At 46.1% G+C, this 15,598-nt stretch overlaps 1 protein-coding gene across 2 annotated transcripts in view; it reads right to left on the bottom strand.

Moving 5' to 3' along the window:
• LOC139060239 (activating signal cointegrator 1 complex subunit 3-like) overlaps positions 1 to 15,598 on the bottom strand; it is a 462,385-nt gene that overhangs the window by 71,561 nt on the left and 375,226 nt on the right. For both annotated transcript variants that reach the window (XM_070539311.1, XM_070539312.1), the window contains 2 exons: positions 9,285 to 9,453; positions 6,143 to 6,294 (listed from right to left, as the gene is read on the bottom strand). In XM_070539311.1, the coding sequence (XP_070395412.1) occupies positions 6,143 to 6,294; positions 9,285 to 9,453 (321 nt within the window). The remainder of the gene's footprint in view (positions 1 to 6,142; positions 6,295 to 9,284; positions 9,454 to 15,598) is intronic.

Genomic DNA, 15,598 nt, shown 5'->3' with positions numbered 1-15,598 from the left:
AGCGATGTTGTTCACGTCACCAGGCTCAAGTCCTATGTCCCCCAATTAAGTAAGGCTGTATAACTTGCACCGGGACGGAGCTACCCCGCCGGAAGGGTGATGTTACGGTGAAGTGAAGGAAGAAGTTGAATTGGACTAGAGAAAGACGAAGTCTGGCAGTTGCCTGAACGCCATATCCATCATTTGTAAATATACGTTATTTTACACTCATGGGCCTGCTTTCTTCCCGCAACAATATGGTAACATGGCGAAATTTAAGACGTAAAAGCACACATGCTCACACATCAGCAGTGCTATTTAGGTTACTGCCTAGCTCCCGTGACTACCATGTTCCTGTCTTAGTTGAAATACTAATTAAACATGTTTGTGGTACAACATGATAGCAGAAAAGATGGTTATGAGGGCATGTGGAATTATTTTTCTTCTAAAGCACACAAACCTTAATTTCAAAGAAGTTCAATTACTGTAGTATCCAACGGCAAGTGCTACATAATGCAGACTCAAAATGCACAATAGGAAGAGAAAGTGCCCAGGGCCCACCGGTTCTCTGGGCCTCTTGCTGTTATGCAGTTTTTTACGTTTTTGCCATTTTTGTGAAAGTGATTTCATCAAGGATGAGCAAGAAGATGCTCACTCCCATGACCACTAGAACAAAGTCAGTCGTCTGCTTCATAGTTCATTTTTGGACAATGTGCCTTTAGAAGCTCAGACCAGCTCGATTCCTGGTAGAGCTCAATGCCGGAAGTCATGAACTCTGACAGTGATTACACTGTAGCCATGGGCCGCCGTATGAAAGAAGTAAATGCGCCATATGTCGAGTGAGCAGACTTCATCAAATCAAAGTGAGCATGAATCTTTGATGGTTTCTTACGTGACACTCTGGATGTCACATAGCATGAACTTCCTCAGGAGGTAATTTCTAGCAGAATATTTTGAAAGTGTGGACCTTAGACAAATCAACGAAATCAGGATCAACGCTCGAAAGAACATCCTGATGGTAGATGCGAAAAATTCAGCAATACTGGAGAAGTTAAAGGGACACTAAAGGTTACCAGAAACTCAAGTTAAAGTGGTAGAGCAATGTTCTAGAATGTCTAAGGCGTCAATTTAATCGCGAACAGAGCTTTAGTAACCGAGAAATTGAGGTAAATGCATGACACGATTTGAGACCCCCCAGCGACATTCCGGTACTAGCCCGATGACGAAAGCACTCCTCATAATTTGTGTTACTAATACTCAACTACTCGTATTAAAAATATCATTTCATTCGATTATAAGACGGAAAAAAAATGCCACTTGTCTACGTCTATTCGATTCTAAGAAAAAATAACATTTTGACGTTGCCCTTCAGTAATATGGGTATTCGAAAGGTTTCGTTTTCGCTCGACTCTGCGCGCTCGACTCTGCGCGCTCGACTCTGCGCGCTCGACTCTGCGCCGCGCACGCTTTGGAGTTTCAGTACTTTCGTTATCGCGTCGTGCTGTGAGGGTTCTGCTGGCTCGCAAAACTTTCATTTGGAACAAGCAGCGAGAATGCCACGTCCATGTGATGTCGTGGGAAGCCCTCGTTATTTCCTGCTCCGGAGAGCCGGTGTCGAGGCCGCCGTCTTAGTACGCAACGACGCCGGCAGTGCGAGCCCTCAGCAGCAGGTCGCGCTTGTCGGTGCTCAAATCGCTGAAGTTGAGCCCACCATCGCGAGCCAATCTGTCGGTGTCAGGGTCCATTGTGATGAGCGTCGAAGTTTGCGTCATAGAATGAAGTACCAGCTTATGGGCATCTTGCGCTGGAGTTTGAGGTATAGTAGCGGCGCCTGGTGGAGGTGCGGGAAACGACATCTGGGTCATGCCAGCTTGGCTGTGGCGAAGCACGTTTCTAGGCCGAGTTTTGCGTCGATTCGCACTTTTTTATGCCCTGTTGCGAGTGCGAAAAGGCTCACAGACCACGCCGACCACGCTGCGAGCTCGCCACAGCCTATAGTTTAACGAAAACGGACTCTCCGTGTGCCGTGGGACGTAATTCGTTTCTCCTTCCGCTAGCCACCATACTCCCGCTTTCGCTCTGCTGTCGGCTCTGTCTTGGCTCTGTTTCTGGCCGCGCGTTTGCGTTTTGCGCAGAAAAGCCGTAGCGGCGTCTGCGGACGCCGTTCTACTCACCGATGGCGCAACGTCACTATGAGACCATGATGTCAGTACTCCTAGATCGGAGGGCGGGCGATTTGAACTGCGCTAGAGGTACGCGGACGCTTCAGAACGCATTTTCTCTTAAATTAAGTCTCTCCTTGGCACGAAACAAGCGTTTCGAGGTTTCTGTGATGGTATGTCAACAGTCCACGTTGACTTAATAGTAACCTTTAGTGTCTCTTTAAAGACCGTTCCGATGTTAAGTGCAATCGCCATCCGCTCCTTTAATACTTATGGGAAGGACACAACGTCCGGTGCAATTTCCGACTTGGACCTCGAAATCAAGTATTCGAACCTCAAGAGTATTCTGAGGTCATCGATGTGCATTCTTGAGATTCACCGATTGGGGAACTCCTGGTGCATCAAGTTAATATTTTCTCCTTCGAGATTACCTGTGTCTGTCAAAGTGTGCTACGTGATACACCGCATACGACATTTCATTTTGAGGCCTCTTCAATGCCAAAAGCAACTTAAAGGGGCCCTAAACCACCTTTTATCGTAGTGGAGAAAGGCATTTTAAGTGAAAATAGGCTATTTCAGGAATACTGTGCCGCAAAAAGTACTTCTATGCATTCGGCAGAAGTGGAGTTATTCGCAATCAGACACAACCTCCGTTGTGCTCCCGTTCCTTCTTCAATGCCTTGCACTGCGAAGGTTACACAGCAGTGGGGTATGCCCACAATGCTCTGCCTTCTACATGTCACCGTGGTGCGCAGTTCAAATTTAATTTTGGATGTTACCATAGATGCCATGACTTCCGCCTTTGGCGCCTACGAAGAGCTAAACATAAGCCAAACGCAGTTGTCCTAAGCGAGTTGCAGTGCGCTTAGCCAGCAGACTTATGGCGGCATCCTGCGGCGGCCGCGGTATCTACACCATGTAGCCGACCACAGCTTGATGTCAGCTATTGGCCAATGGTAACCGTCTAAGGAAATGACGAAATAGTGCGTCTAGAAGAGAGTGAGGACAGCGCCTTCTGTTGAAAAGAGAATGTTTGAAACAAAGGTGACTTCGCAATCCACTTGCGAGCTCTACACACCGTGTAAGACAGTAAAACTTGGCTGAGATGTTCATAGCAGCATATGCTACCTGCGGACTATGTTATTTCACCAAGCACAAAAGGTGGTTCAGGACCCCTTTAAGATAGGCCACGTGAGCGCTGTGTGAACAAGTGAAGTCACCTGCCCGCATTGCTGCGGACAACGTAACACTGCCGATGTGATGTGTTTTCATTTAAACGTCCCATCTGTGTCCTGGCTCTCACGAGGCAACATTGAACAAATGCCCAAAGATGCAACAAGAAGCTTGTATTTTTTGAAAAATGGCAAGTGGCATTTCAGTACCAGCAAATCTTTGGGCTCGTTGTATGCAGCGTTCGCAGCTATCACTGCCAATCCTATTGCAATAAACATCTTCATCTGTTTCACAGCGCATGGTGCCGTCACATGCGTAGTGCCCGCTTTTGATACATGATAACCAAAATGCGCCACCGCTCCCTGCTGCAGACTGCGATCATATACATTTTCCAGCTGCTAGATCCCATGTGAATAGGAAAAGGTGCGAGGTGTGCCCAAATGAGAACAGTATATAACAGCTCGTCTCATGTGAAAACGATGGCGCACACAGTTTCTTATTCTGGTACCAGCTAATCACTGCCCAGGTCATCACACACTGCATTCACAGCTATTGCTGTCAATACAATTTCGATTAGCAACTTCAGCTATCTGTTTCACAGCGTGTGGTGTGTAGTGCCATTGGTAGTGTACTGTACTCTTTTAGTAGGCGACAATCCAAATGCGCTGTCATTCCCTGCTGCAGACGCCACAATATGGACATTCCGTTTCGCTTTGGCGGCATCCGGCGTCGCCTACCAGCTCGATTTCATTTCGGTTTCCCGTCGCCCTTTCAAAACACCACGCAAAAGGAAAAAAAAAAGTGTCTTGGGCCGCCGGAGAACCCCCCGGGGCATGATCAGAGATTGTTGTTCGAAACGCATGCTCACTTTGCATTTCGAGCAACAATCTCCGCTCGCGCCCCAGGTCAACACGCGTCGATGTCTCATGCCGAAATGATCCAGGCGACGCTTCACATTATATAGATGTCAACAATAGTTGAGTCTGTCAAATTTCTTCTTACTTTAGATCCGTTTTTCCATTTAGCCCATTTTTTCTCATGGTTTTTTTCTAAAACATATGAACGAGGTTCTACTGTAATAGGGCCAATAAAGCTGGCAACACAATAGGCAAGCAAGGAGATGGACATAATGAGAAGGAAAGCGTTAAAAAAAATTTTGAAGCACCTGGCAGAATCGATGCGTGCGATTCTCTGTGGTCTCCACTAAAAGAGCCCTGCAGCTCACTGTACTGGAACTGTTTATCTCTGCTTTTTACATCTTCTAAAGCTTTTGCTTGGCACATGTGCTGCTCACAGGAGAAGCCCACACACCAGCTTTGTCTTAGCACCTTTATCAGGAGGTTCAATTGAACTAGTAACTATGGGCAAGATCTGGAACCCGGTGGTGGCTTCAGGAATGATGTTGAACTTGCTTCCCCCATGGTGCATCCCTCTTTCTGTGTCATCATCATCATCCCTCATCACACCTTTATGACTCTCCCTGTGCAGAGTAGTAGGCTAGAGTGTGCTAGCTCAGGTTGACCTCTCTGCCTTCTTTCAAATATTTCTCCCTGAGGCTGACTAAAACGTTCGGCAGCATGTTACACTTCTGTAACACGTGAAGGCGAAAGCCTCCTTCAGACTTGGTAATGCACCATCTCGCTTCATTGCGTTGCTGCTATCGCAGTTAGGTTTCTTCAGCTTGTTTTCGACGCTTAGCTGCGGCTTCGTGTGCTCGTAGATCGGGGTCAGACTTGCACCAACGACATTTCTCTTTGGCATTATGTTGCACCCTCTCAGCAGGGGATTGAAACAGATATTGCTCTGTGTGTTGTATGGGCGATTTCAATGAATGTATGCACTGTTCGCTTCACTTTGGTGAGCGCTTGTAGCCTCAGCCTTACGGGGGTATGATTCATTGAGACGGCCACGTGTATTTTTTTTTTTTTTTACCACTGAGCTAACGCCGCGTTTCTGTACGTTGTATGCGTGATTCCAATGAATGTATGCACTGTACACTTCACTTTGCTGAGTGCTTGCAGCCTTTGCATTACAAGAGGGATGAGCCATTGTATTTTTTGCTTGCTTAGGGGCGAGAAGCCATGCTGATGATGATAGTTTTTGTACCATTGAACCGGATGATGCATATTTTTTTTTACGGCCATTGGAGGTATGAGCCACTTAAGGCTTTTGCCTTATTAACTGGCACAAAGCCACGCACTGATTATTTTGCTTAAATGATTAGTAAGTAACCAGTAATTTGTGCACCTTCTTGTTCTCATTTCTACATATAATATACTGTGTGTAGCCATTTGGTTAATTCAGTAGAACACTTATAATGAGTCTGTGTTTAAGCATATAGGTGGAAAGAAGGAGAGGGGAGGGGCTCTGCAATAATCAGTGAAGGCTAGTTGTGTTCCCCAAAGCCAGGAAGTTTGAGAACCTCCCCCATTACACGAGAACTTGAGAACAATGTCACCACAGTAACCCCAAACAATGCAATGTAACCAAATGCGCATAGTAAGAAATGCAGGAATGGGCTTGTTTGAACAGACCAGCGCAAGATAACCATTGTGTCACACGAGAGTGCACTGCCCAAGAAGGTGCGACTTGGGGACACAGGCAGAGATACCTGGAGATCTTGATCTTGGGATACCTGACCTTGAGAGGTACTGGTCATGCCTAAATGATCTCAAGTACAAGAGGAATGATATCAAGAACCATTCTTGTTATCACTTGACTACTGTGAATGACCACATCTTGTAACATAAAATTTCCACAAGAAACGTGTCTGCGCAGCAGATCAGTGACAGCAGGGACCCTCGTGACATGGTGCAGCAGGGACTCACGCAAAGTCTTCAAGGACAGAGTTGTCAACAAGTGGCAGGGTGAGCAGCGAGTTGTCAGTGTGCCACCGAGCCTGGATGATCATCTGGAGGACCACAATGCCAGACAGAGCCGGACTCAGCCATCCCTGGTTGGCCACTATGTCAATGATGGCCTGAAATGAGCAAAATTGGCACACTGGGCTGGGAAATTGTAGCAGATTAGTTTTCCCATTTTAATGCTTCTAAAATGCACTTTAATTATAGTTGCACATTGCAAGCCATGCTGTAACCTGATGAGTTCCACAGCTCCATTGGCCAGCTGGTGGTTACTTCAGCAGTCATACCAATTGCAGCATGAAAGGGAGACACTTAGCATAACAGTGACACACTAGTGCAGATGTACACTGAAGTGCTGGGCATCCTAGACCCCTGGTAGTGACATTATGTAATGCTGTAAACGACCAAACACTAGAAGTGCTGTTATGTGCAATGCTTTAAAAAAGATGCAAAAATGTCTTTGTGACAACTTTTCTGTCACTGAGATGTTTATGTTTCCAAATGAATGAAATATACTTAGTCATCAAAAAAATAATTATGCCAATCCATCGCAGATTTTGGAATCTATGTGAAGCAGTTACCTAAATGCTAAAACTAAATGTCATGCACACAATAATTGTCTTAATTATTATTTGTGCAATGTATAATCTGATGCACATGTTTATGCACCATATTGGTAAATGTTTATGCCCTAAACCATTCACGATCTAAGCTGAAATGAAAACTGCAGTTCAAGCAAATGCTTATTGAGAGACATTGATGCAGTGACATCACGAGCACGAAGGTGATGTTTCTCGGAGGAAGAATGGTGAGACAGATGCATGCTGACAGAAGTACACTTGGAAGGACAGGGGTAAGGCAGCATCTCACTAGGTAGGCTGTTACATTTACCTTTTCATTCATGCATTTATGACCTAATGGAAACTGCCATATGGAACTGCTCTCACGCACATGCTATCCAACATGAAGCACGTGCCTATTTGGCACGGCTGCAGAAGCAGCCATGGTACGAAATGAACTGCATGAGGGGTCGACGTTGGGCTGGTTGGTGTTGCATATTTGGATGGGCTAAACAGCGTGTAAGACGAGGACAAGTGAAAGAACAACGAAACAAGCTCTGACTGACAATGTCTTCTTTTTTTGCAACAAGGCAACATATAGAAACCAGGTACAGCTTCCCCACATGCGCCGAGCATATTGTCAAGGATGCTGTTGTTGACGGATGCTGTTGATGGGGCCGAGCTTGAGTGCAAAGTCCTTGTCTGCAGTGCTGGCAATTGTCAGGTTCTGGTTCCACTGCGTTTGGATGATTACTTTGGCGCAGAATTCTTTGAAAGGGGAACCACTTGTTCTTGCGATTTCCTTGGTGATCTTCTCGTCCGGCCAGCTGGACAGCTTCATGCCAGTTTTTGGTTGGTAAAGCACCTTGTAATCAATCTTTGGCAGCAGCGGCGACGCACATATTGGTGGTCGTTTGCCATTGGTTTGGCTTCCCTGATCTTGCTGCCGTTGCTGGTTGCTGTTGGCATGTATGCTTGTTTGCACTCTCGGGTTTTTCTTTGCATTCAGTCTTCCTTGCTGGTTCTGGGTGTTTCTTGGCTTTCCTCCCTCTTCCATGCAGTCCTCTTTAGGCATCTTCTTGTTTTTCGTTGCCTTAATTACTTGGAACCATGGGGTAGCATGACTCAGCATCTTGCTGCTGTTCTTGTCAAATTCAATGTTGCTCTGTACCACTCCCGAGTCTTGGCAATTGTTATTTATTTCCATTTCATTGCATTTCCCGCTCGCTTCCCCTGCCATTATTGATGCTTGCAAGGCCATGCAGGCCCGTTCCTAGGGCACATGCGGCATTCGGAGAACGAACGGCGCTCAGTATGTTAAGGTGAAAAAGTCCACTCACTGCTACAATTCTGGTATAATTTGTGGGGTCTGAAGTGGGATATCTCACACCGTACTCTTGGGACAAAGGAACGACAATTCAGTAGTGCAAACAATCACAAGGGCATTTATTGCACCTTTCATACATCAATGCCTGCTAGCCGAGTTGCTATCCACAAAACATGCCGATGGGCGCGCGAAAAATCTAGAAGTCCGACTTACTGCGACCGGAAGCGAGCGAATATGTTCGCCCCATGCTGGATCCCAACGCCTGGTCGTTCGCGTGTATAGTCACGCGAATCGTGGCGCGTTCGAAGGCGGCCACGCGAGGCGGTCTCGCAGATGCATCGGTCGCCGCGCGCGCGCGGAATGTCCGCGCTGTTCGGCGACCCGCCGGGGAAGAGGGTTGCTGCACGTGCAAGCACGTCTGTCCCGCTGCCTGTCTGGAACCCAAGAGAGCAAGCGCCTTCCTTTCGGCGCCAAGTAACCTCGCGGCCGCGCAACACTAGCGCCATCTCTCGCACTGCGCCTGTACCACTCAGACCGCCGCGTGTGCGGCGAAGCCGCACTACAGGAGACGCGCTATGCGGGAAAAACATCAGGGGAGGCGCGAGGGTCGCGCATCCCCACAAATTCGACGCAGCTTGCCTTGTTGAGTTCGATGACCGAAAAATCTTGAAGTTTCAATAAGGTTAATCACAACAACTCGCAATAAAAGCAGCAGCCCATGAGAAGCGCATCCGCTCCACTTGGCCCCCTGGTAACTTCTTTCCTAAATTTAATTTTTTTCATTATCCTCTCAACACCAAACCCCCTTCGTTGCAAGATGTCCACCCCATGAAAATTTCTGAGGAGAACCATGCATATTTTATATTTCGAGTCATTGATATATCGAAATATTTCGCAATCCCCTTAAAGTGTGATATAGTATTCGGGACTGACTGCAGTAAAGCTCATGCTTATGTTTTTGTTTTTTTTCCGCATCTGTGTGCCACTTTGTGTGAAGCTACCATAGTTGAAATGCAAAACCAGGTAGCCCAACAGTCAGTCCTTGAAAAGTATCAGCAACTTGCACAATGCTTTCCATGCTGTAGTGCTTGATGCACACAACCAACTAGTATAAAAGCTAACAGAATGAGAGAACTGCAAAAAAACATATAAAGGTTTCTATGCAGTTACTGCAAAAATGAAAGGTGCATGGCAGAATTTGCAGCTGGTCGACACCCACCTGCAGGATGCGGATAGCTTGGTCAAGGACTGACTTGAGGTCAGTGAGGTAGTCCGAGCATGGAAGCTGCAACCGTGAGAAATGCGCCTGGAACAGCAGATGTGCCTTGGTATGTGGGCTGTCCAGGGAACTAGAGTCGACGGCTATGGGGCACGCCTTGGCCAGATCCCTGAAAATTAAGAAGGGTGGCACACAAGGCTCTCTCACTGTCATGCACTCAATTATTATAAATAAGTCAGTCAATCAAAAGGTTCCCATTACTAAGTTTAAGCAGAGGCAAAATATATGATCAGCACTTTATTGAAGGGTCTCTTACTAGGCCTTCGGCAGCGCAAACAGACAAGTGCGAAGCATCTGGGACACAACTGTGTGTGGCTGTCAGTGGGGCTGAGTTTTGCACATGCAGCTTGCACACTCCATCTTGGAGGTAATCTCCAGTGACTGCAAAGACCGCCCGAGTCAAGATAGCCACGGCTACATGTGCACAGTCTTCTCGCACACTTGGTGAAATCTCGAGTTTCAGAGATGTGTTGAAGCGAGAGGCAGACGAACCATTCCCTCCCCCCTGCCTACGCTTTTCATGATAGTGTCTTCCCACTGTGAGAGACACTATCAGCTGCGAAGGCAGAGTGGATGTGAAAGTATTGCAGTCTTCGCTTTGTACCACCAATGCGAAGATATTGTTGACATTGCATGAAACCGTATCTTTCGTTGCACACTCTCAAACTTGACCAAATGAACTTCCTTTCTCATTGAAATTCTTTCTTTTTTTTTGATTGCCCAATGATTCAGAAGCTTTTTGGGCTCTTTCCGTGCCAGAAAATTCCATCAGCAATTGTACTTACTTATAAAAGGGCGAATTTCCATATAACGAAATAAACATGTCGGGAACCGAGGTGTCACACTGGAGCGCCCGACCAGAGGACCAATGCAGCAGGCTTCTGCGCGTGCCCTGCTTACGCATTGAGCATGCGCCGCCTAACTTTATTTTCCTCTTCTTTTGCAGCCGGCACCAAGGCGCTGGCTGAGAGTGCTGACCATAGCATCCCGGCAGCATCGGTGGGCACTACAAATTGTAGATTTTACCACCTTCGTTATATCAAGGTTTAACTGTACTTTGTTGTTGTCTGCTGTTGTTCCCATACTCTTTTGCAGAAGCATCCACAAACAAACTTTTAGCTATAGAAAAGTGCTGAAGTTAATGACACTGTCAGAGCACGCTCAACCCTAAATGTCTCAAGTATTACCAATGACAACTCAAGTTTAATGGCACATAGCAAGCTGAGGCAGCATAACCAGGCAAGACCTTTCGCTGTAGTATCTGTGACAACATCAAAAATTTTGGATGCAGTAGGCATGTCTTCAAATGAACGATAATTAGTAACAGTAATAATCTGGTGAAAAATGGTCACCATCAAAATGCAAAGTAAAGTAATCTACACTTGATAATACAGCCTAAATCATTTCACGCACTATTGTAATGGAGAGGTGGCCAGAATGCAGCTGGCACTGATGCCCTCCTACTGGCAAAAGCTTGCAATAGAATGGACAGTTGGGTGAGTTATTACAACTGTGAGTTCTTCGCGCAGCACTTCTCTTCCATCTTGTCCTTTCTGCACTGTTGTCACAAAGTGCAGTTATACCTACTTGCCCAACTTTCCATTCTATTGCAGTACAGTTAAACCTCGATATAACAAAGTCACCAAAATCGGGCATTTGCTTCGTTATATTGAAATTTGACTTTTTAATCAAATAAGCACAGCCACCGATGAACATTTATTACAAGAAAGAGGCCACAACATTTTATACATTATTGGGCAAACGGAAAAAAAGAAAATTTGAATCAGAAAAACAAATCATATTGTTGAATTTAGGAGTCGGTGATGAAAAGACAGTTTCATGTTGTGTCAACGATATCTTAACATCAGCAGTATGCAGTTTACACACCAAACATGCAGGAAGACAGCGTGCGATGTCGCGCCATGTCTGCTTGCCCAGTGTTTAGTAGCGGCACAAGTGGCAGATTATGTCTAAGGCAAGGCACATGGGCTGCACACTGACAGCCATGCGCATCCATGGCTGCATAAAGAAAGGAGACGGCCCCCACTCACTCCCTCCCGCCCTCACGTGCGCTTCACCACATTATCGCGAGCTCGCTCCCCCGCCCCCTTCTCTCTTGCACGTGCGGGAAGACGTCACTCATCAAGCATACAGCTCATGGGGCACGACAGGATCTTATTGCACTTTTTATGGACATAATGCTGCTCCACGGCGGTCACTCTGGGTCACGCATAACACGACTTGAGAAGTGCGTTTGCAGGCAGCCGATGTAAGTCAACGATTTGACCATCTGCCCCTGTGGAAGTTTTCATTTATTGCCTCGGTATTCCTTCGCGGTGGCCGTGAAATTTCGTTATATGGAAATCATATATGAACACACTTCATCATATTGAGGTGCAAAGCACATGGTGTTCTACGGACAAGAAGTTATAAAATGTTAGATACTTTGCTACATTGAGAATTTTGTCAAATTAAATTTTTTATATTGAGGTTTAACTGCATATGTCGAGGACACTGGGCCCTGTTCCTTGGGCATCAGTATATTGGTACTCAGATAGGTGCTGACCTGTAGCCATTGAGCATCGGAAGGGCTGTGCGCTGTGCAGTGAGGAAGAACGAGAAGAACATAAGGATGCGAGGTCCATGACGTAAGCATGATGCAGTCTCACGATTCTGGTATTATGGGATAATGTAGGGTAGGAGTCTCAGTTGCAGAGAGTCGCTTACCTCCAGGCAAAACCGGCTTGAGATATTTCATTGTCTTCTACCTACACTATCATTTAACCTACAGTAGACTTCCTTTAAGACGAACTCGAAGGGACCATGAAAATTTTTTCGTGTTATCAGAAGAATTGGCAACATGACCGGGTGCATCGAAATATCTTACTTCAAGATGGCAAACGAAGTAGACTTAAAACAGGCGAAAAATGATATAAAATGTATTCCTTTAGCTGAACTTAATAGAAAACTGGTTTCAAGTGGTACTCTCGCTTGGCTTCATCCAGTTCGTCATGGATGTTTAGCGCTTCTTTGCAAATCAGCAAGCAGCCACAAACGATGTCAACTCACCTAATGACCTTAAAAATCCTTCTGTGCCTTCGTGCTACTGAAAAAAGTTCACTGGGGAGTTAAAGCAGCCATCTGCCACCTCACAGGTGATCGGTGCAGGCCCCGAGCTAGCAAAAGTATGAAGGAGTGTGCTGAGTGTGCGGAAAAGCAATGCAATGTAGAGGAAAGTCTAGGTGACGTTGAGCGAAGTGGGGAAGGAGAAACGAGATAAAGCGTGTCGGAGGGGGAAGGTAGGCGGAAGCACAGTGCCTTGACCTCATATGGCAGTTGCTACAGGTTTTGTTTGCGATACAGACGTACCGGGTTTGTCTCGTGACAACATCATCCTTGCGTGCCGTACACTGTGTGTGCAAGTGAAAGCGTGCGACGGTGAGCTGATGATGGCGGCTCAATCTCGCGTGTGCAAAGGGGGAATGGCAACTTAGTATCTCTAGAGATCACTTATGCTGGATGTATGAGCCCAGAGGAAACAAGCCACTTTTGTCTTATCTGTCGACCCATTCTAAGCAGGTTAAATGGGGCATTGTAAATCTTTGCTTTCCAAATGCCCTAAACAAGTCTTGATTCCACCCTTTAGTGCGCAGTCTCCAAGCGCAAGCCTCCCACCTAACATATGCTGGGTACCCCAAGCCTTGGTTAGTTTCAGTTGCAGCAAAGATATTAAAGAAAATCAAGCTGGGAGACAAAGCACCAGTTCACAGAGCTGCCAGAGACAATAAGCCAGTCACAGTGCTCCCTTACTTGCACAAGATATCGCACAGCTTGAAGAAGATAGGCAGCAAAGCAGATGTTAAAGTAGTTTTTTTCTGCTCCGGAAAAATTATCAGTGCTCTGTAGGCGTGTGAATGTTCATGCCACAAAACGAAATATTTGACCTACTAACCATAGGAATCGGTTTGGAGCATGCACCCTGGGTGTGGTTTACACGCCCAGGGTGCATACACGCCCAGGGTTTACACTTGCAGAAAGCAATATGTTGGCCAAGCAAGCAGATGTTTAAATGAGCGATTGAGAGAGCCTTTTTACAATGTTTATACTGCCTTGCAAGGTCATCTTGGCATTCACTGCAGAGACTGCATTTGTGACCCTGAATTTGAAAACTGCGTTGTAATTTTCAAACTCCGAGAACACCTTACACGTGAAATCATAGAGGCTGACAAGATGCAGTGGTTGGGTGACCTTTGTATCAGCATGCCGTCTATTGCCTTCACCAAAAACTAAATAAAGTATCTGGCTGTGATGCAATAGGGGTTCATGTGGGACATAATGCAAAAGTTGTTTTTTCATTACTTTTGCTCATGTATATAGCTCTGGCGATTTTGCCAGAAGATCACCAGAAAGATCAGTTGAAGTCAGCTCCTGTGTTGTGTTCTTCTTTCAGTCCTTGTCTTTTACGCTGCGCAAACATGTCAACATTGAATCACCAACTCGCCCAAGCTTCCACCTTATCATTTCATAATGGAACCGTCGCCGTTGCCATTTGTGCTTCATTGGCCACGGATATCAAGCACGCAGGGGCGGTATTCTCTAGTGATCTCTCTTAGAGATGGTACTATCACTTTCGCAACATTTTATGTGACTCTGAATCAAACTTGCCGAAGTATGTGGCCGACAGCGTTCCATGCAAAATCTTGCAAAGGTCATGGTATCCATAGTTTCCTACTAAACTTTTTGTATGGAACTCTATGACAGTATCTCCGAAAGTGATTGATCAAGAATACTGCTCCAGATCGTAGTCAAGCATGAAACGAATTGCCACAAACCGTGCAGAAACCTTCACTAAGGTGGCTAGAATAGGGAGGTGTGAAAACACACCTCCCTATTCACTAGGCACTACAGTCTTGGGCACAGCTACTGCAGCATTCGTGCCATCAAAAACTCATACCAAAGCGTATCTCACATCTCTCTTCACTGGCATATTGTCCTGTAATGCTATGGGAATTTACCAGCTTTTTATTGGTCACGCGAGCCATCGCAGTGAAAAATTTGTTGCAGCGTTCTCACGTACGCAGCGTTCAACACACTCATGCTGTCTTTTGCGCAGAGATTTCAGCAAAAACTTCTTTTGCCTTCCATTGACATGAAACAATCAATAACACTGTCATGGTTCAAGCTTTCCATACTGCTTCTGCTTTTCATATTGCATCTGCTTATACCTAAAGAAGTATCAGCTCAAGCTGATATACCGTATTTACACGCGTAATTTACGCCCTCACAAAGTTTGCGCACCCCTAATATTTAGCCAGCCTTACACACACACAAAAAAAATTTACTTGCATGTTTTGCCCCCCCCCCCCCCCGTCCCACCCAAGCCAGCTCGCCAGTGCATGGGCACGGAGACTTTGGACGGCCGCGCCCCTTGCCGCGCAGGCGAGCGCATTCATACACAAAACGGGCTGTGAGTGCGAAGTCCCCTCTCTGGAAGCCCCTGAACTATGGTCCCTAGAATATTCTATATTATATTCTAGGAAGACCCAAACACGTGAACCTGTTCACAGGTTGTCGAAACTACTCGAGCGTTTGACCCCCATTATCTCCCCTTCTCGGAGAGCATGGGCTCACTCCCACTGGCAGAATAAAGAGACCGCCACTAGAGACGGTCTGAGTGGATACTCGCAGCGTGGGACCTGGTTTCTTCCAGTATTGTCGAGAAGAGCTTCAAGAAGACGAACGGGCTCAACGGAACCGAGGACAATACGCTTTGGGAGGGTGGTGACAGCGGCCACGATGATGATTCTGTCGGACCTCTCGACCAGTGATTCTGACTAGACCAAGCATGAACGAATCTGGCTGTTAGTTAGTTAGTTAAATGGGGTTTAATGGCGCAAAAGCGGCTGAGGCTATGCTGCGCCAAACACGAGGTGTTTTTAAAATCAAGTTTATGCAGGAAAAGGCTTTGTTAATCTATATTTTATGTAAAAATCCAGTGTCGTGTAGAAATTTACGGAGGTCACATAATGGGACTAGCGGATCATCACCTAAAATTAGAGCAGGGTGTAAAGGTATGTGTAGTGGATATAATTTGTGCAAAAGTGTTCGTCTATGTGTTTCAGTCTGCGTACATGTGAGTAATATGTGCATAACTGTTAGTGGCTGTTGACATTTCTCGCATGTTGGTGTGTCTTCTTTCGTAAGTAAGTAATTGTGTGTGAGGTGTGTGTGCCCAATGCGTAGTCGGCATAAAA

Source organism: Dermacentor albipictus, chromosome 5 (genome assembly GCF_038994185.2).
Source record: "Dermacentor albipictus isolate Rhodes 1998 colony chromosome 5, USDA_Dalb.pri_finalv2, whole genome shotgun sequence".
Taxonomy (NCBI): Eukaryota; Metazoa; Arthropoda; class Arachnida; order Ixodida; family Ixodidae; genus Dermacentor; species Dermacentor albipictus.
The sequence above is the reverse complement of the archived record's forward strand: the minus strand, read 5'-3'. Positions and strand labels throughout refer to the sequence as shown.